The 20,556-nt window shown below is 42.0% G+C and overlaps 1 protein-coding gene across 3 annotated transcripts; it reads right to left on the minus strand.

Moving 5' to 3' along the window:
* Positions 1-5,274: 5,274 nt before the first annotated feature.
* LOC115174999 (NACHT, LRR and PYD domains-containing protein 12) lies at positions 5,275-19,056 on the minus strand. 3 transcript variants are annotated; one of them, XM_029734103.1, is made up of 15 exons: positions 18,739-19,056; positions 17,842-17,898; positions 17,475-17,651; positions 17,324-17,347; positions 15,346-17,095; positions 14,863-15,036; positions 14,542-14,715; positions 13,269-13,442; positions 13,012-13,185; positions 12,623-12,802; positions 12,282-12,455; positions 7,521-7,694; positions 7,255-7,428; positions 6,310-6,483; positions 5,275-5,709 (listed from the first exon to the last, which is right to left on the minus strand). In XM_029734103.1, the coding sequence occupies exons 2-15, from the start codon at positions 17,852-17,854 to the stop codon at positions 5,676-5,678; spliced, it is 3,570 nt and encodes a 1,189-aa protein (XP_029589963.1). In that variant the 5' UTR covers positions 17,855-17,898; positions 18,739-19,056; the 3' UTR covers positions 5,275-5,675. The 3 variants fall into 3 exon arrangements, with proteins under 3 accessions (XP_029589963.1, XP_029589964.1, XP_029589961.1); XM_029734104.1 differs by having other exon boundaries at positions 17,324-17,341; positions 18,547-19,056; XM_029734101.1 differs by having other exon boundaries at positions 18,547-19,056.
* Positions 19,057-20,556: the final 1,500 nt, after the last annotated feature.

Here is a 20,556-nt window from a genome sequence, read left to right on the forward strand (position 1 = left end):
CAGCTGCCTGCCCCAGAGATATGGGGGAGAGGGCCAGAGAGGGCTGAGGCCAACCCAGGGAGGTGGGCCGACCCCCACCCAAGGCAGCCAGGGGGCGTCATTACATACACCTAACTCCATGCACTAGGGAGGTCGGGGGAGAGGGCCAGAGAGGGATGGCGCCGACCCGGGATAGGGGGGACCAACACTCAGGGAGTGGGGCGACCCTCACCCACGGTCACCAGGGGGCGCCGCTACATCCACCCAGCTCCCTGCACCAGGGAAAGGCTGGGGGGACGGCCAGAGAAGGCTGGGGCCGACTCAGGGATGGGGGCTGACCCCCGCCCGTGGCCACCAGAGGACGCAACTACATCCAGCCAGCTCCCTACCCAGGGAATGGGGGAGAGGGCCGGAGGGTGCTGGGGTCAACCCAGTAAGGGCGGCTAACTCCTTGAGAGGGGGCCCAATCCCCACCCACTGCCACAAAGGGGAGCCACTAGATCCACCCAGCTACCTGCACCAGGAAAAGGGGGGGAGAGGGCCGGAAAGGGGTGGGGCCAACTCAGGGAAGGGTGGCCGACCCCCGGAGAGGGTGCTTGATCTCCGCCTGCTGCCAAGGCCGCAATGGGGTGCCACTCCATCCAGCAAGCTGCCCCAGCTGTAGGCCTCAGCCTGCCCTCCACACAACATAGGCTGAAAAAGGGTGACAGAGCAGGCAACCTCAACAGAGGAACATATAGAACGCTCCGTTGCTCCTTTTGCATAGAGTGTGTAGAGTCCTTAACCATAACCCTATTTTCACTGCAATTTCAACGTATGATAATGTTGACATTAGATTGATGTAATAACCTGTTAGTCAGGTTAAGTCATTGTATTTGAATTTTACTTTTACCATAATTTCAATGTTCACAACGCTGGTTGAAATTAGATGAAAACCATACTGGTTGATGACTTTTGCACATCCAAATGTGTTTTCAACGTAGATTCCACACATTAGGCTGACAATAACATTGAAACAACATTGATTAAACCGGTGTGTGCTCAGTGGGCTGGAGCTGTTTGGCGGCCATATTAGAAAATGTGTACCCTATGATTAAATCAGTAATAGCTAGGCATCATTGTTTAGACTTCCCCCAGCTTTATGTAATATTTGGTGCACTCATTATGAAGACATTTTGTGGAAATGGTGGTATGGAAATTCTTACACAGGGACATTCGAAGTCAATCTTAAATGAATCATTGTTTATTGTCAGCGTGTTGGAGAGGTTCCAACCAACTCAATGCACCATAGTACACATGTCAATCAGGAGCTCTCCCTGGGCAGACCGAGCAGTTGTCTTATATACGGCTATACACAGACAAGTTATATTTGCATGATTTAGCGTAATTAATTAATCATTACCATTTTTATTCATTCATGTGACCGACCAATACTGTTTCATAACATGTGACAGACCAACATCTCACGAGGCTTCACCTCTGTAAGCTGAGACCTTGAAACTGAGATATCTTTCTTTTGTTCTCAAAACAACGTCATTCGTTCTCAAAACACGGTCTGGGCGTACTGCCAAATTGCAGCTACTGATAGTGAGGATTTGTACAGTCAGCCAATTATCTCAGCTCACTGGTCACCATAGCAACACCTATCCATCGCACACGCTCCAGCAGGTATATTTCACTGGTCATCCCCAAAACCAACACCTCTTTTGGCCGTCTTTCCTTCCAGTTTTCTGCTGCCAATGACTGGAACGAATTTCTACCTCTCTAACTTTAAGCATCAGCTGTCAGAGCAGCTGTTCGCACCGGGGCCTCACTTCAACACCATATTATCCCCTCGTTCCATGTGTCTCTCCCCAGGCCGGTGGTGGTTGGTCCGCTCCAGGAGTCTGAGGTGCGGGAGGTTCCTCCGCCCCCTCTGGACATCGAGGGGGCCCCGGCATACTCCGTCCGTTCCATTCTGGATTCGAGGCGTCGGGGGAGGGGCCTTCAGTACCTCGTGGAGTGGGAGGGGTACGGTCCGGAGGAGATGTGCTGGGTTCCGGTGGCGGATGTGTTGGACCCTGAACGGCTGCGGGAGTTCCACCGTCGCCGGCCGGCTCGCCCTGCGCCTCGCCCTCCGGGTCGTCCCCGAGGCCGGTGTCGGCGCGCCGCTGGAGCGTGCATCAAGGGGGGGTACTGTCACGACTTCCGCCGAAGTCGGCTCCTCTCCTTGTTCGGGCAGCGTTCAACGGTCGATGTCACCGGCTTTCTAGCCATCGCCGCTCCATTTTTCATTGATCCATTTGTTTTGTCTTGTTTCCTGCACACCTGGTTTTCATTCCCCAATCACACTGCATGTATTTATTCCTCTGTTCCCCCTCATGTCTTTGTGTGAAATTGATTGTGTTACGTGTTAATTGTTGACGCGCCAGACTGGTTTGCTTATACTGTGTTGTTCACGAAGATGTTTATTGTTAAACAAATTATTGTGACTGTTTTGCACGTTTTGCACTTTTGCCTATGGGCTGGAGGTTTTGGCGCAGTTGCGTCCGTCTGTTGGTTCCTCCTGCCTCAATAAAGTGTGCGCCTGTTCACAACTCTCTGCTCTCCTGCACCTGACTTCAATACCAGTACGCACACACCTGACAATCCCCCCCAAAATTCACCACATTGGGGAAAGTAAGTAGTGTGCACACTTTGTCACTGGTGTAACATTCCAAATGCACTTTGATGTGCTAAACTGTGTACGTGACCAATACACTTTTATTTTATTTAATCAATATTTGAAGCCACCATTGCCACAGCAATTCAAGTGTAATTTAATTAAGAACAACTGACATGAAATAGCTTTTTTAATACAGTCAGCCACCTTGCATACATCATTCACAAAACCCCCCAAAAATCATAGGAATTTACAATATCCCAATCCAAATCAAAATAGTGTTCAACATAAGTAGCATAAAAGACAAAGTAGCATAAAAGACAAAACATCTGGAATACAACAACTCCACGTGCGCAGCTAACTCTGAAGATGGTGTGGTAGAGCGAAGCCATCACTTGGATCCTATTCCTGCCCCCATACTCTCCCTTCCTCAACCCTATGAGAAATTATTTTCAGAATGGAGGTAGGTGTACGATCGCCATCCCCATGAGCGTGCCACCCTCTTTCTGGCCATGAATGAGGCATGCGACGACATCAATGCAGACCAATGTCAAGCTTGGATTTGCCATGCCAAAAGGGTTTTAGCATGAGGACATTCATTGTGATGTGGAGGAGAATTTAGGGCCAAATGCTCAAGACAGACTTGCTGCAAATGAATGCGTGCTAAATGTTATGTTTTATTTTCATGAATTTAATTTGTTTAATTTAATTTCTTACATTTGATTACTGACAGTACACCTATGTTGCAATTATATCTGAAAAATATGAATACTTTTTTTGCATGAATGATTGTAAAGGATCTTCATTGATCACACCTTTGATTACACATTGGATAGATATTATGGAAATTATCAATTTCCTGTCAATTTTTTGGGGTAATGTATGTCTATTGCCTAATGTGAAAACTGTGTAATCTACTGTAAGTTACAGTACTGTAGCATATTACTTTGAGCACTTCTAAGGGAGATTTGAAACTAGTTTCTTGCCTTGTTTGCTATTGGATTATCTGGTAGTTAATACGACTAAATTGAAATGATCTGATTATGTTGTGTTTTGGTGATTAAACCAAAGTTCTCATTACATCTCACAATAAATGTATATGTTGAATCAATGGTTGTGTGGTGAGAGATGTTTACAATCCAAATGAAGACAAAATGACAGGTTTTAAATTAAAAACTGGCCAGTTTGGAGTTTTATACTTAGAGATGTGAAAATGCACCACATACTTGTGAAAATTGTACCAAAGTGATTACAAAAAAATAAACATGCCATTAGTTGGGTGTAACTCTGTAACTAAACATGCCATTAGTTGGGCGTAACTCTGTAACTAAACATGCCATTAGTTGGGTGTAACTCTGTAACTAAACATGCCATTAGATGGGTGTAACTCTGTAACTAAACATGCCATTGGTTGGGTGTAACTGTAACTTAACATGCCATTGCAGTGAACATGCAGTACATGTGATTGAAGTCATGGAATGGTTTGGGGAGTTTGAGGTGTTTCAGGTGGAACTTGTGTGAATTACAGTGTGTATGTGTGTGTGTTTGTTTTTGTATAAGTCGTATGAGTAAGCAGTGTTAGCTACCTGTATAGGCTGGTAGGGAAGGCAGGAATAACTGTAGATATGTTTTAAAGGCTGAACGATTTTTGTACCCCCTAGGTCAGCCCTCCTTCTCTTGAAATTCTGCAGAGCCTCATCCATAGTCTTTTGCCTGTAGTCCTCACTCTTACTGACGTCCAGAAAGACACACACAAGGTCGAAGGGTCATCACCACAACATATTAAAAGGCCCAAGACATAGACATTTACATATGTTGCCTACAACGCATGGTGCCAACTGGTGGAGGAGGAACAATGTCTGGGGCTGTTTTTCATGGTTCAGGCTAGGCCCCTTATCTCCAGTAAAAGGGAAATCTTAACGCTACAGCATACGATGACATTCTAGACGATACTGTGCTTCCAACTTTGTGGCAACAGTTTGGGGAAGGCCCTTTCCTGTTTCAGCATGACAATGCCCCCGTGAACAAAGCGAGGTCTGTACAGAAATGTTTTTTTGAGAACGGTGTGGAAGAACTTGACTGGCTTGCACAGGGCCCTGAACTCAACCCCATCGAACACCTTTGGGATGAATTGGAACGCCGACTGAGAGCGAGGCCTAATCACCCAACATCAGCGCCCAACCTCACTAATGCTTGTGTCTGAATGGAAGCAAGTCCCCGCAGCAATGTTCCAACATCAAGTGGAAAGCCTTCCCAGGAGGCTGTAATAGCAGCAAATGGGGGACCAAGTCCATATTAATGCTCATGATTTTGGAATGAGATGTTCGACGAGCAGGTGTCCACATATGTCAAAGGAGGTACTGGCAAATTAAAGTATGAAGGAAATATGCTTTGAAATCTGTAAATTTTCCACTTGATCACTTCCCTTTACTGGAATGGCCGGTATAAACTAGCCCATACCTCCACCAATTCAATGCTATTAGATTTGTGGGATGTAGTGAACAAGTCCACACTTCAGGAGAAAGGAGATTTGGGATGCATCCCGGTTTGCGACAGGTAGCCTAGCAGCTAGAGCATTGGGCCAGTAAACGAAAGGTGGCTGGTTCAAATATTATGGGTCTGTCCTGTTATAGCACCAAAAATGACCAGCTAATAGGGTAAAACATTTTATATCCTGTGTTTGATGACAGATGTAAAATAATGATTCCACAAGTGACAAAGGCAAATTATAATCTGTTAATGCTTCTTCATTGAAATATTGATTGAACATGCATAACTGGAAAACAAATAATAACAACGTACCATAGTGGTGTGCCTGAATCCCCGTCCCAGCCTCTAGACTCATAGCATACATTGAAAAATTAACAGCTGTAGAAAAATCACCCTCATAATAAAATATCTACAGACATGTAAATATGCAGCCGCTCAGTACACTGTGTCTTTGGATACAGGCAGTCATTCATTATGTCATAAAACATCTACAGATATGTACAAACATATATCTGCTCTGTACATTGTGTTTTTGGATGCAGAATTCATTCATTATGTCCTTCGATCATTTCTCTCTCCCCACAGGATAAGGCCATGCACTGTTGATAAACATAAACAATCATTCAGGTCAAAGACACAGATACCCATATTTGATTAATGTCCCAAAACGATGCAACTATTGATCAACATTAATATCAAAATACCTGGGTTAAAATAACTACTTGAAATCTTTCAAATACTTTTAGTGTTTGATGTTGCCTGCCAATAGTGCCAGGTGGGAAGGGTTTGCGCTCTACTATTCTACTGGTTCCATTGATAAATGAAAGTACAAATCAAGCCCAGCTAATGTATTTAAAATGACTTCAAAATAGTATTTGAACTCAGATCTGATATAGATTTTTTGGACCCAGTTTTACCAAAAATATTTAATCCAGATCAAAATAATCCTGTGTTGTATTAAATTCTGATCCCCCTCCAGATGTGGTCCTTTTTTAATTTTGCGATGTCGTATTAAGACAAAATGAAAAATCCCATTATATGCTACAAAAAATATGTTATATGACATTAAGTCTAAATATTGTCTTCCTGTGTGTTTCCAAAATCGAATGGGGAAACCAGGATTGAGACAGCACAGGATAACTTTGATCTGGATTAAATGTTTTTGAAAACTGGGCCCTGAACAATTCAGAAGCCCTAACCTCAGTGTCTCCAGCTTAAAGTTCGGGTCCTCCATTACGGCAGAGAGCAGTCTCAATCCAGAGTACCCAGGGTTATTGTTGTCTAGATTAATTTCTCTCAGGTGTGACGGGTTGGACAACAGAGCTGAAGCCAGAGAAGAACATCCCCCATCTGTGACTCTACAGCGTGACAGTCTGCAGAGAAAGTGAGTGAGGGAGGAGAAAGACCAAGAGAGCAAGGAGGGAGAAAACATGAAAACACTGTCTGTAAGCCCTAGGTCCATTGCTCAGATAAGCAGACTCAAAACAGCAATTCTGTAATCAAGTATTATTACCTAAAGGCATGGTAATTGACTTGCCAGCAAAGAGATGAATATTACATGTGCAATAGAATAGAATGTATGTGTGTTCTCGCCACCAGAGGGAGAAAAGTCTTAGATAAAACACCCAGGTTTCCTCACACACACACACACACACACACACACACACACACACACACACACACACACACACACACACACACACACACACACACACACACACACACAGTGTGTTAGTGTTATGTGTATACACTTGTGTATCTTACAGATATCCACCTGCTGCCTTCACCAGGGTTGGGTTAAATTCCAGGCAACTCAGAAAGTAAACCAAATCCCAAATTTTCCTAATTGAAAAACATTGCGAGAAAATGATAGGAATGTCAGTGTACTTCCCGAATTGACTGGAATTGACCCCAACCCTGGCCTACACCGAACCCAGCTCAGAAATCAGTGTGATTGAATGTGACTGAATAACCTGATTGAATGTATCAGCATAACATTACCTTCCAAAGTGTAGTCATTCTGATGTACTGTTTTTGTTGTGGTGCTAATTTATGTGATTCAAGTGGATGATACCATAGAATTGGAATTAGCCAATTAGCCATAGTCTGAGGGTATATGTTAATTATATTTCTATGGAGTTTACCTGAGTGTCTTCACTTTACAGTGAGGACTCCCCAATCCAACACAGAGCAGTTCCATCCCTGAATTCTTCAGCTCGTTGCCACTCAGGTCCAGCTCTCTCAGACTACAGCACTTTGAGCTGAGAGCTGAGGCCAGGCCACCACAACATATCTCAGTGAGATTGCAGTCCTTCAAGCTGAAGGAAATAAAATTTTTTGATTGGAATGTGTTAAAATCTCTTTAGTTAAAATAACATATACCTTGTAATATGATGGTCACAATACGTACTGCAATGTCTCCAGATTACAATGTAGATTCTCCAGTACAGCAGAGAGCAGGTTTACTCCTAAATCTCCTAGACTATTCCCACTCATGTCCAGCTCTCTCAGGAATGAGGGATTTGTCTTGAGTGCTGTAGACAAGAAGGAAATCCCGTTCGCTGTGACGCCACAATCTGACAGCCTACAGAGAGAAGGATAAAAATTCACACAGACAGTCTTGTACTTCACACAACTTATCTTTGTTAAATTGGGATAAGACATATTTATCAATGTATCATAATCATCCAATAAGTAGTAGTGTAGTAGTGTATCATTTGTAGATTCAATACGATCATCCAATATACTGTACATTGCAATATATAATTTGTTGATTCATATACATTGTTAAATAATATGAATCATGTGTCACCTTCATGGATTGTGTAACTTCTCCATTATCTAACTCAAGTTTAATCAATCAAAGTGATTAACTTTGTGATACTTCATTTTAGGACACGTACACTACACGAACAAAAGTATGTGGAAACCTGCTCGTCGAACATCTCATTTCAAATTCATGGGCAACCTCTACGGGCCACGGGGGCAGTATTGAGAATTTTGAAAGAAATATGTGCCCATTTTTAACTGCCTCCTACACCAACTCAGAAGCTAGGATATGCATATTATTAACACATTCGGATAGAAAACACTCTGAATTTTCTAAAACAGTTTGAATGGTGTCTGTAAGTATAACAAAACTCATATTGCAGGCAAAAACCTGTGAAAAATAGATTAAAAAAAAAGAGAATTTTGTGACTGTACTATTTAGTGTCATTGTTTTAAAGATACCACAGTGAGAAAGGATTCAGTTCGCAACTCCTACTGCTTCCACTAGATGTCAACGATCTTTAGAAAGTTGTTTGAAGCATCTGTGATAAATACACACCGAATTAGAAAGCTTACAAGTTGACACGTCATCACTTCATTTTTTGCGCCTGCGCATGAATCTGAGAAGAGTGCCTTTGTCATTATCGTTTATTCTAGACACTTGATAGGTTGTGTGAAAATATTACTGATGTTTACTGATGTTTCACGTTAAAAATGGAACAAAAGATTAGTGCTAAACAACGTTTGACATGTTTAAACAAACGTAAATAGATTATTTACTAGGTTTTCTTTAGTTTTTCGACGTGACTTTACACTGCCCACCTCATTTTGTGGGAGCCTACTGAACGCTAACTATTTGGACATAAATTATGAACTTTGTCAAAAGAAACCACATTTGTTCTGGACCTGGGATCTCTGGCAGCGCCTTCTGATGGAGATAATCAAAGGTAAGGGGATATTTAGAATGTTATTATCGATATTAGATGATGCTAATGCTAACGGTATAGCTTAGCTTAGCATATAGCTTATTGTTGTTAGCATAGTACCCAGTTTATACAAAATGTGATTTCCCAGTAAAGTTATTTTGAGATCTGGCCCTTCGGTAGCAATTACGAGATGATAATATATTATTCTTTGAATGACAATATTATAATTTACCAATGTTTTCGAATAGTAATTCCGTGATTTGTAATGCTGGATTCACTGGGTGCATTCGAGCCGAAAAAAATTCTGAATTTCACCGCGACTGTAAATGCTGTTTTTGGATATAAATATGAACTTGATGGAACTAAAAATGCATGTATTGTATAACATAATGTCCTATGATTGTCATCTGATGCAGATTGTCAAAGGTAAGTGCATAATTCTAGCTAGTTTTCTGTCTGTTGATGCCCTTCTTTGAATTGGCTAAACATTACACGCAGCTATTGTCAATGTACTCTCCTCACATAACCTAACTTTATGCATTCTCCGTAATGCCTCTGAAAATCGGACAGCGTGGTTAGATTTAGGAGATATATCTTTCAAATGGAGGAAAATAGTTGATTATTTGATTTTTTGAAATGATTACTCTTGCAGTTTTGAATTCCCCGCCATGGTCACATGACAATGAATCCCAATACCGGGATAAGATCGGGATAAGATCCTCAACAGGTTTTAATATGGAGTTGGTCCGTCATTTCCTGCTATAACAGCCTCCACTCGTCTGGGAAGGCTTTCCACTAGATGTTGGAACATTGCTGCAGGGACTTGCTTCCATTCAGCCACAAGAGCATTAGTGAGGTCGGGCATTGATGTTGCTCGATTAGGCCTGGCTTGCATTCAGCGTTCCAATTCATCTCACAGGTGTTCGATACGGTTGAGGTCAAGGCTCTGTTCAAGCCAGTCAAGTACTTTCACACCGACCTCGACAAACCATTTCTGTATGGACCTCGCTTTGTGCACGGGGGTACTGGCATGCTGAAACAGGAAAGGGCCTTCCCCAAACTGTTGCCACAAAGCTGGAAGCACAGAATCATCTAGAATGTCATTGTAAGCTGTAGCATTATGAGGGCCCTAGCCCAACCATGAAAAACAGCCCCAGACCATTATTCCTCCTCCACCAAACTTTACAGTTGACACTATGCTTTGGGTCAGGTAGCGTTCTCCTGGCATCTGCCAAACCCAGATTTGTCCATCGGACTTTCAGATGGTGAGCGTGATTCATCATTCCAGAGAACACATTTCCATTAGTCCAGAGTCCAATGGCGGTGAGCTTTACACCACTCCAGCAGAGGCTTGGCATTGCGCATGTTGATCTTACGCTTGTGTGCGGCTTCTTGGCCATGGAAACACATTTCATGATGCTCCCGACTAAAAGTTATTGTGCTGCAGTTGCTTCCAGACGCCGTTTGGGACTTGGTAGTGAGTGTTGCAACTGAGGACAAACTATTTTTACATGCTAAGTACTTCAGCGGACTTGTTCTGTGAGCTTGTGTGGCCTACCACTTCGTGGCTGATCCGTTGTTGCTCCTAGACATTTCCACTTCACAATAACAGCACTTACAGTTGACTGGGGCAGCTTTAGCAGGGCAGAAATTTGACAAATTGACTTGTCGGAAAGATGGCATCCTATGACGGTGCCACGTTGAAAGTCATTGAGAGCTTCAGTAAGGCCATTCTATTGCCAATGTTTGTCTACGGAGATTGCATGGCTGTATGCTCGAGGTGTGGCTGAAATAGCCAAATCCACTTATTTAAATGGGTGTCCACATACTTTTTTTCCCTCACTGTATAGTGTATTTGATCCCCTGCTGATTTTGTACGTTTGCCCACTGACAAAGAAATGATCAGTCTATAATTTTAATGGTAGGTTTATTTGAACAGTGAGAGACAGAATAACAACAAAAAAATCCAGAAAAACACATGTCAAAAATGTTATAAAATGATTTGCATTTTAATGAGGGAAATAAGTATTTGACCCCTCTGCAAAACATGACTTAGTACTTGGTGGCAAAACCCTTGTTGGCAATCACAGAGGTCAGACGTTTCTTGTAGTTGACCACCAGGTTTGCACACATCTCAGGAGGGATTTTGTCCCACTCCTCTTTGCAGATCTTCTCCAAGTCATTAAGGTTTCGAGGCTGACGTTTGGCAACTCGAACCTTCAGCTCCCTCCACAGATTTTCTATGGGATTAAGGTCTGGAGACTGCCTAGGCCACTCCAGGACCTTAATGTGATTCTTCTTGAGCCACTCCTTTGTTGCCTTGACTGTGTGTTTTGGGTCATTGTCATGTTGGAATACCCATCCACGACCCATTTTCAATGCCCTGGCTGAGGGAAGGAGGTTCTCACCGAAGATTTGACGGTACATGGCGCTGTCCATCGTCCTTTTGATGTGGTGAAGTTGTCCTGTCCCCTTAGCAGAAAAACACCCCCAAAGCATAATGTTTCCACCTCCATGTTTGACGGTGGGGATGGTGTTCTTGGGGTCATAGGCAGCATTCCTCCTCCTCCAAACACGGCGAGTTGAGTTGATGCCAAAGAGCTCCATTTTGGTCTCATCTGACCACAACACTTTCACCCAGTTGTCCTCTGAATCATTGAGATGTTCATTGGCAAACTTCAGACAGGCATGTATATGTGCTTTCTTGAGCAGGGGGACCTTGCGGGCGCTGCAGGATTTCAGTCCTTCACGGCGTAGTGTGTTACCAATTGTTTTCTTGGTGACTATGGTCTCAGCTGCCTTGAGATCATTGACAAGATCCTCCTGTGTAGTTCTGGGCTGATTCCTCACCGTTCTCATGATCATTGCAACTCCACGAGGTGTGATCTTGCATGGAGACCGAGGCCGAGGGAGATTGACAGTTCTTTTGTGTTTCTTCCATTTGCGAATAATCGCACCAACTGTTGTCACCTTCTCACCAAGCTGCTTGGCGATGGTCTTGTAGCCAATTCCAGCCTTGTGTAGGTCTACAATCTTGTCCCTGACATTTTTGGAGAGCTCTTTGGTCTTGGCCATGGTGGAGAGTTTGGAATCTGATTGATTGCTTCTGTGGACAGGTGTATTTTATACAGGTAACAAACTGAGATTAGGAGCACTCCCTTTAAGTGTGTGCTCCTAATCTCAGCTCGTTACCTGTATAAAAGACGCCTGGGAGCCAGAAATGTTTCTGATTGAGAGGGGGTCAAATACTTATTTCCCTCATTAAAATGCAAATCAATTTATAACATTTTTGACATGCATTTTTCTGGATTTTTTTGTTGTTATTCTGCCTCTCACTGTTCAAATAAACCTACCATTAAAATTATAGACTGATCATTTCTTTGTCAGTGGGCAAACATACAAAATCAGCAGGGGATCAAATACTTTTTTCCCTCACTGTATATACAAAAGTATCATGTATAATTTAGCTCTCTTACCTCAGTGTTGCCAGATTACAGTAGGTATTCCCCAGTCCAACAGAGAACAGCTTCACCCCCACATCGTGGAGTTTGTTTTTCCCCAGGTCTAGCTCTCTCAAACTTGAAGTGCTGGAGCTGAGAGCTGAAGCCAGCGCTTCACAGCATTTCTCAGTGAGGTTGCAATCATTCAACCTAGGGAAATACAGAACAGATCCTTTATTGTTTATTTGACCAAACCTCACAACACACACACCCAGAAGGGTGGAAACAGAACAGCGTCAGCCGCAGAGCAGTGCTGCCGATTCAGTTCAGACTTATTGCCCTGCTTGAACCAACCACCATGAGGACACAGTCTTTACCTCAGTGTTTCCAGTGTACAGCGTTTATCCTCCAGTACAGAAGAGAGTAGTTTTACTCCTAAGTTACCAGGTTGGTTCTCACTTAGGTCCAGCTCTCTCAGGGGCGATGGGCTTGGCCTCAGGGCTAAAGCCAGAGCCAGAGCAGCACAGCCTTCTACTGTGAATGTGCATTTTTTAAGCCTTTGGAGAGAAGTGAACATTTTTTTAAGATTGGTAACATGAGGTGTATATTTGTTAATAAGTCAATGAGATGCATATTATTTCATATGCATTGTTATATAGTCTAGTTAATGTAAAATAAGACCATAGTGTTGAATTGAAAATATCAATAACATAAAATATTATCTATGAAAACATTTCTCAAGTGGTCAAAATAATGAGTTGTTTACAACAGTTTCTCAAGTTTGCACTGTGGATTCTTCAAAACAACTGTCAGCCGTTCTAATTCTGAGTCTCCTAAGTTGTTCCCGCTCAGGTCCAGCTCTCTCAGGTGAGAGGGGTTTGACGTCACAGCTGAAGCCAGAGAAGCACAGCCTTCTTCTGTGATACTACAGTTTGACAGCCTGCAGAAAGAAGGAATAACGCCGTCACTCTTCACTCAGAAATATGAGATACTGTATAAAGAAAAGACTGTTCAATTATTCACCTCAGCGTCTCAAGTTTACAGTGTGTATCCACCAGTACTGCAGCGAGCTTCTCCACTCCTGAGCCTCCAGGGCCATTCCTGCTTAGATCCAGCTCTCTCAGGTGTGAGGGGTTCGACGTCAGGGCTGAAGCCAGAGATGAACAGCCTTCTTCTGAGACTCCACAGCCTGACATCCTGTGATGATAGTTAATGTAAAAACATTAAACTCTTTGCCTCAAAAGATGAATCACATTTAGACAATATTCAGTGTCATTGTGAATAGAAGTAAAGCATTGTAGTTATATAAAAATCGTTCATATTAATGTTAATTATGGAACATTTGGCTCGAAATGGGTCACCTAAATGGCCAGAAATATTACCCAGAAATGATCTTTTGGGGCAGGAAGAGGCACACATAGCCACAACCATGAGCAAAAGCATATGTTAGCTAGGGCTGTGATGATACCAGTGTCGTAATATTTATTCTATGGCAAAAATTCAAACATGAAGCAGACCAAACTGTCTGGTCCTTTAAAAACCTGCTGAATAGCTTGGAAAATAAATAAATGTGACTCTGGATGACAACATAATGAGGTTTGTTTCCAACATTAGTTTTCCTAAAAAAGTTACATATGCTTTGTATTTTGTTTCCTTGCCACGATACTGTCGCAATACTGGCATCATCCCGGCCCTAATGCTAGCCTATAACTGGTTTCATGAGTTTAAAGAAATCAATGATTGTTATACATGTTTATATGAACCACACATGCAACACTCATGCCATAATTTGAGGAAAACAATTATCAACTAAACTTCAGATTTGATGAGGTAAAAATTCCTGGTTTACTTTATGTGAATTCTGCTGCTTGTGTTTAGACAGGTGCATGCTGAACATGTCTTAATCCTGTATTAAGGTGTACTGTGGAAGGTGTACCGTCCTTAATGTTGCACATCAAATGGTCTTCTATTTGTTTTCTCCACATGACAGAGAAGCATGTCTGTTCTACATGTCATATATCTATTTGGACTTTCTGAATACATTTTTATCAAATTAGTCAAATCTACTACAAAACATACATTGTTGAATGTGTGAGTCTAAAAAGCATATTGACTTTCAACTTTCTGTTGATGTCTCCATAAGGAAGGGAAAGTAATGGTAACGTGGTAAAAAGGTGAAACCAAGCTAGGATTCTAACTCAGCTGTGCCTTCGCCGGGTCAATGGGAATCTACCTCCACAGTAACCTTTTTCTAATGCAATTGTTTTTGTTTAATTCCATTGATCAGAATACTCACCTCAGTTTCTGCAGTTTACATTGTGGATCTTTGAATACAGTAGAGAGCATTTTTACACCTGAGTCTCCTGGGTTATTTCCACTCAGGTCCAGTTCTCTTGGGTGTGATGGGTTTAATCTCAGTGCTGAAGCCAGAGAAGCACAGCCTTCCTCTGTGATATTACACTGAGACAGCCTGAAGAGAGACATTCTACAATTAAATGGCATACGCTTACTATAGGGCTGTGCATTAAATGGTAGTAAAAATCACAACTCATTGTTGGCCGTAAATACGGTTATCTAGCATTTAAAATCTAATTTCAAGCTCAGAAGATTGTCTTACTTCAGTGTGTCTAGTTTATTGAGTGGATTTCCCAGTCCAGCACAGAGTTTTTTCACTCCTGAGTCTTGCAGGTCATTGTTTCCTAGGTCCAGCTGTCTCAGACTAGAGGACTTTGAGCTGAGAGCTGAGGCCAGTGCTTCACAGCATCTCCAGGTAAGTTTACATCCATTGAGTCTGGGAAAATATATTGTCAAATGTAATGAGTTATCAGGTGACGTCTTGTCTCCAAAACTTCCTTCACAGCACAAAAAACACTGCACAAATGAACCATGGCATTTTAAAGAGACAGGACACATTGGTGTCCCATCTGAAACAATTTTAGAACGGGTAACATGGTGGTTACTTATAGAACTTAACTATCTTCACTTGAATCAGTAGTATGATTTTGTCCAGGGACTACGAAATTCAATTACCATCAAGTAATAGCATATTTTGAATGTTCTTTTGCTAACTTTCAGTACATCGATTTGACCAAATACTCACAGAGCGGTTCTAGAAGCTTTGACCACTGGCAGCAACCTCAGAAGACACTCATCCGATCTGATGTATTTCTTCAGGTCAAACACCTCCAGCTCGTCCGTGGAAGTCAGCAACACAAAGACCAGCGCGGACCACTGTGCAGATGAGAGTCTGGCAAACAAGGAACTTCCAGACCTTATGTAGCTTTGGATTTCCTCCTGTAAGGAATGGTCATTCAGCTCATTCAGACAGTGGAACAGATTGATGCAACACTCTGGAGAGGGCTTCTCCTTGATCTTCATCTTGATATACATGGCTGTTTCCTCATTGGTCTGTGAGCTGCCTGTTTTTTCTATCAGTAGACCTTGTAAGATATCTTGATTGCTCTTCAGCGAGAGGCCGAGAAGGAAGCGGAGGAAAAGGTCTAGGTGCCCATTCTCTCTTTGAAGGGCCTTATCTACTGCACTTAAGTAGATGTCTTTGCCTTTGGAGCAGTGTTGTTCTTCTAGCATTGGATTTTCATTGCTGGTTTTGAATGAGATGAAAACATACACAGCAGCAAGAAACTCCTGGATGCTCAGATGCACAAATTGGTACGTCTTGCTCTCGTACAATCCAAACTCTGTATTGAACATCTCTGAACAAACCCTTGAAAAGATGGACCCCTCTCTGACATCAATGCCACACTCTGTCAGATCCTCTTCAAAGAAGGTCCGATGGCCTTTTTCCAGTTGCTGATAGGCCAGTTTTCCCAGTGACATGATGCTCGCTTTATAGCAGAGTGGATCTCGCTCATTTTCTCCAGGGTACTTTCGTTTCCTTAGCATTCTCTGGATGTTCAGGAAGTGCGTGTACATTTGAGTCAGGGTTTTGGGGATCTCTCCACGCTCTGTTTTGTTCATTCTCTCCAGGACAGTGGCTAAAATCCAGCAGAACAAAGGTATGTGACACATGATGTGGAGGCTCCGTACTGACTTAATGTGTTTGATGATTCTGTTGGCCAGTTTCTGATCACTGAATCTCCTTCTGAAAAACTCTTCCTTCTGTGGGTCATTGAACCCTCGTACCTCTGTCACTCTGTCAACAAACTCAGGGGGGATGCGATTGGCTGCGGCTGATTGGGAGGTTATCCAGATGCGAGCAGATGGGAGCAGATTCCCCTTTATGAGGTTTGTCAGCAGCACATGCAATGAAGTTGACTCTGTGATGTCACTCAAGATCTTGTTGTTCTGGAAGTCTAGAGGAAGTCGACACTCATCTAGACCATCGAAGATAAATAACACTTTGTGTTCATTCTTGTTGAGGATTCCTGCTTCTTTTGTCTGAAGAAAAGGATGAAGAATGTCCATCAAACTTTTATTCTCCCTCATCAAATTTAGATCGCGAAAAGGAAGTGGAAAGATGAATTTTATATCCTGATTTGCTTTTCCTTCAACCCAGTCCAAAACAAACTTTTGCAAAGAGACCGACTTTCCGATGCCAGCGATTCCTTTTGTCAGCACAGTTCTGATAGGTTTGTCTTTCCCAACTATGGATCTGAAGATGTCGTTGGATAGGATAGGAGTTTCTTGTAAAGCTGTTTTTTCAAACGGTCTTACCTCGTGCTCATTATTGACCTCTCCACTTTCCCCCTCTGTTATATAAACCGCTGTGTAGATGTCATTAAGCAGTTTGGAGTTTCCATGCTGAGCTAAACCCTCCTGAATAGTACTGATTTTACTGTTAATCTTCAGATAGTCTTTTAGTTTTTGATGGCAGTCTTCAACATGTATATCTGAAAGAAACAAAATACATCAAAACATGAAGACGATAGATTTGATTGTTAACAGAAATCTATGCTCAGTAGCTTGTGCGTGTCCTTTTATTCAAAGGGCTGTGACATCCACCAAAAATATATAAAGATTCACACACTTAGTGTCTGATTTGCATGTAAAGTTAAAAGTAATTACTGTATTTAAAAAAAAAAAACATAACTTAGATGGTCTGTAAAGGGTGTTATTACCTTCAGAATGAGAAGTCTCTTCATCTGGAACGAACGAGAGAGAGAGAGAGAGACAAAAAGATCTGGGACGTGTGTAAAATTTCCCAACACCAGATAGTACGTTGTACTTTATGTATTCAATTTAATGATTCAGAAGTTTGAGTTAACTTACCACCACCCGTCGAGCCCACACTGATGTAATAATTAATGTCTCTTATTTGGCTGCCAGAGATTGTGGGTGATATGACATTGCTGCCATCCTGAGCAGTGTTGGTGGACTGGAAAGAAGTTCCTTGTGTAGTTATGGAGAGATCTGGCCTCTTTGCAGGGCTGGCCTCCTTAAAATGTTCTGAGAGAGAGGAGTCAGACAGGGAAAATAGAGAGATGCATCTATATATAGGAGCATAACAAATTCCAGACTTGTTTCCATTTTAACCAGTAGTCCTGTCTGTATAACACAACGTTTATATAACTAGTAGCTTATTCTACAGTTATGGCCTGTATAAGGATTGAACATCTGAACAATTCTGGCTAAATACCTTTGGAATCCATAGATACAATCTCAGCTGGGCTGGAATGGACAGACAAGGACTAACCTGGAAAACAGAGAAAAAGCAAGAAAGAGATGTAAATATTTTGGCTATTAGCTTGGGTGCACATTTATTTAATGTTCCAAATGCAGGTTGACGTTTACGCTTTAGCCAACACTTCAAGATGGCTGACTGAACAGAACTATGTAGACCACCTCATGATAAAAACGAAATATAGGTAAATTGAACTAAATATTAGCGCTACACAATCTGGTGGGTAATAATCTTCAATCTGGATAACAACACAAAACAAATCATAAGACTAGAGAAATGTATCGACAAATATTACGAAAACAAGCAACACCCAAACATAACGGAGTAAGAGAGGGGAACCTATTTCAAAACGAAAACGTGACTCTTCTACAGACACAGACGATTTAATATTTTCACCACCGTGAATGGTAAAGGTCGAACCCGATCTGTTAAAATCTATAAATGACAAACTGGGCATACTTGAACTAGTCAGTAAGGATATAAAAGAGTTGAAGGCAAGTCTCAAGATGAGTGACGAAACAGCTGCGACATTGGAGAAAGACACAAACAAGCTAAAAAGATTGAAACTGAAGTTAATGAACTTAAAAAGGAGAACATCGTTCTGAGAGAAGCCTTACTTGACATACAGACTAGTTCCATGAGAGAAAAGCTGGTACTTACAGACCGAGGTAAAGACAGTTTCAGGTTAGGTATTCGCCTGTAGTTTTCCTTACGTCCACAAACAGCAGTTAGGGGTGTCAACAAAGTGACAAATCAAAATTTTCAAATTTCAATAGCTCTTTAACCATTACTCCTAAAACTTTCATAACTGGTTGTAGCTAGCCCGATGGCATAGACACACATTGCACACACCTTTTTTTGGGTCGATTTCTGCAAGGGCTGCGTCAATTCAATTCTGGTATCAGAACAAAATTTAACACTAGGCTACTGCATATATTTTCAGCTGTTTATTAATAGAATTAGTCAAGCAGAATAAATGGTAAATGCAATCTTCGTATATACGGGTTCACTGTAACACCTCGCAGGGCAAACAGAGAACTGAAATGACACTATAAGTTCTTCCTTAAATACTTCTTGACAGACGTAGTTCCCTCTCCCTGAGGGCCTGTCATAGTAGAGGCTTGGGTGTGGTTTAGACTTACTCCAGCCTATCGTTGGCGTGCAGGCTGGTCCCAGCCTCTAGACGCATCTTTGTTGCCAAGCATAGTTGTCTTCTAGCTTATCTTCGTGTGTGTACCCGAGAGTCAGACACCCAAGGACAGTGCCTGTTCTTGTGCCACAGCCATTCTCCCCTCTATCAGTTCCTCACATACACCTGTCCTTGAGCGGCCCCACAACCAGGCATTGTGTGTGTGTGTGTGTCACGAGTCTACTCAGCCTACACTACTAGTCAGCAACCCTCCAGTTAGTCATGTCTATTATATGTCGCTCAATCTATGTTAATACAATATAAACCTCTTATGTTTAGCATTAGTATTCATAAGTTATGCACCACAACTAATTTTATTATATAGGTTTAAATAGTTGTATTATATTGGTTATGCAAACAAATAGTTGGTTAAAACAAATATTAATCACTGACATGATGTCAGCTGGTCCTTTTGTGACAGGGCTGAAATGCAGTGTAAATGTTTTGGGGGGATTCAGTTCATTTGCATGGCAAAGAGGGACTTTGCAATTAACTGCAATTCATCTGATTACTCTTCATAACATTCTGGAGTATATGCAAATTGCCACCATACAAACTGAGGCAGCAGACTTTGTGAAAATTTATATTTTTGTCATTCTCAAAACTTTTGACCAAATTTGCTTTCTTTAAAGATAAAATAATGGTTAAAAACCTGGGTAAAATACTTGCTGGCATGAAAATAGTTCATTTCCCGAAGGAAATTGCAGAATGTTACAAAGTTCTGTATCCAATTTTCAAGGAAAATAGGTTGAAAGGGAAATGCGTAGCTCTTGTGGTTGATAACTCCATGGCGATTCAAAAAATGTGTAAGTTCTCATAGAGGAGGCAAATAATGAAAAACACAATTCTAGCCCTGTTATGAATTGTAATAATACAACAACAAAAGTATTCAAATATAACTAATTGGAACACAAATGAAGGAAATTCAAGGAAATTCTCAAAGCTGCTAATGAGAACCTTTACGACCTTGTACCTAGCCGGTAGGGGTTCCGGTGGGGTGTCCCCACCCAGGCAGTGGCAGTGCTGGCAACACTAGCTGCAGTAACCCATGGGTACGGGGCCACACTCAGACATTCAGAGGGGGCATATTATTGTGGTCATGGTGGCACAAAATCAAAGGTCTGACTGCACGGAGATGCTTGGGATATGGTCACTACGGGGGACCATGTGTGGGTGTTTCAGGGTCTCAGGAGAACGGGGTATATCTGACCTCCATCACCTACGACGTAACAATGGTTAATCAAATCTTCCCATTTCTGCCCATTTTTTTGCTCAGTTTTGCAGGCCTTCTCATACAGCTGCAACTGTATATGCATTCGTAAATCAAGACCTTTCTTGAGTTGGGCTCTGGGATGGTGCAACTGTTAACTGTTGAGAATCTGAGTCTATGGTTGTTGTGAGGGAAAGGGGTTGAGTGTGTATGAGTGTGTATGAGTGTGTGTGTATCCCACAACTGTTGCGAAGGAGTAAAAGATGTTAGG

Source organism: Salmo trutta, chromosome 35, assembly GCF_901001165.1.
Source record: "Salmo trutta chromosome 35, fSalTru1.1, whole genome shotgun sequence".
NCBI classification, from domain to species: domain Eukaryota; kingdom Metazoa; phylum Chordata; class Actinopteri; order Salmoniformes; family Salmonidae; genus Salmo; species Salmo trutta.

What these genes read in the sequence shown, in the direction of transcription:
- LOC115174999 (XM_029734103.1), bottom strand. An exon ending in TGTACACTGGAAACACTGAG is followed by an intron (nt 12,456 to 12,622) that starts GTAAAGACTGTG and finishes GTATTTCCCTAG; the next exon opens with GTTGAATGATTGCAACCTCA. An exon ending in TTTAAGCTGGAGACACTGAG is followed by an intron (nt 5,710 to 6,309) that starts GTTAGGGCTTCT and finishes GTTTATCAACAG; the next exon opens with TGCATGGCCTTATCCTGTGG.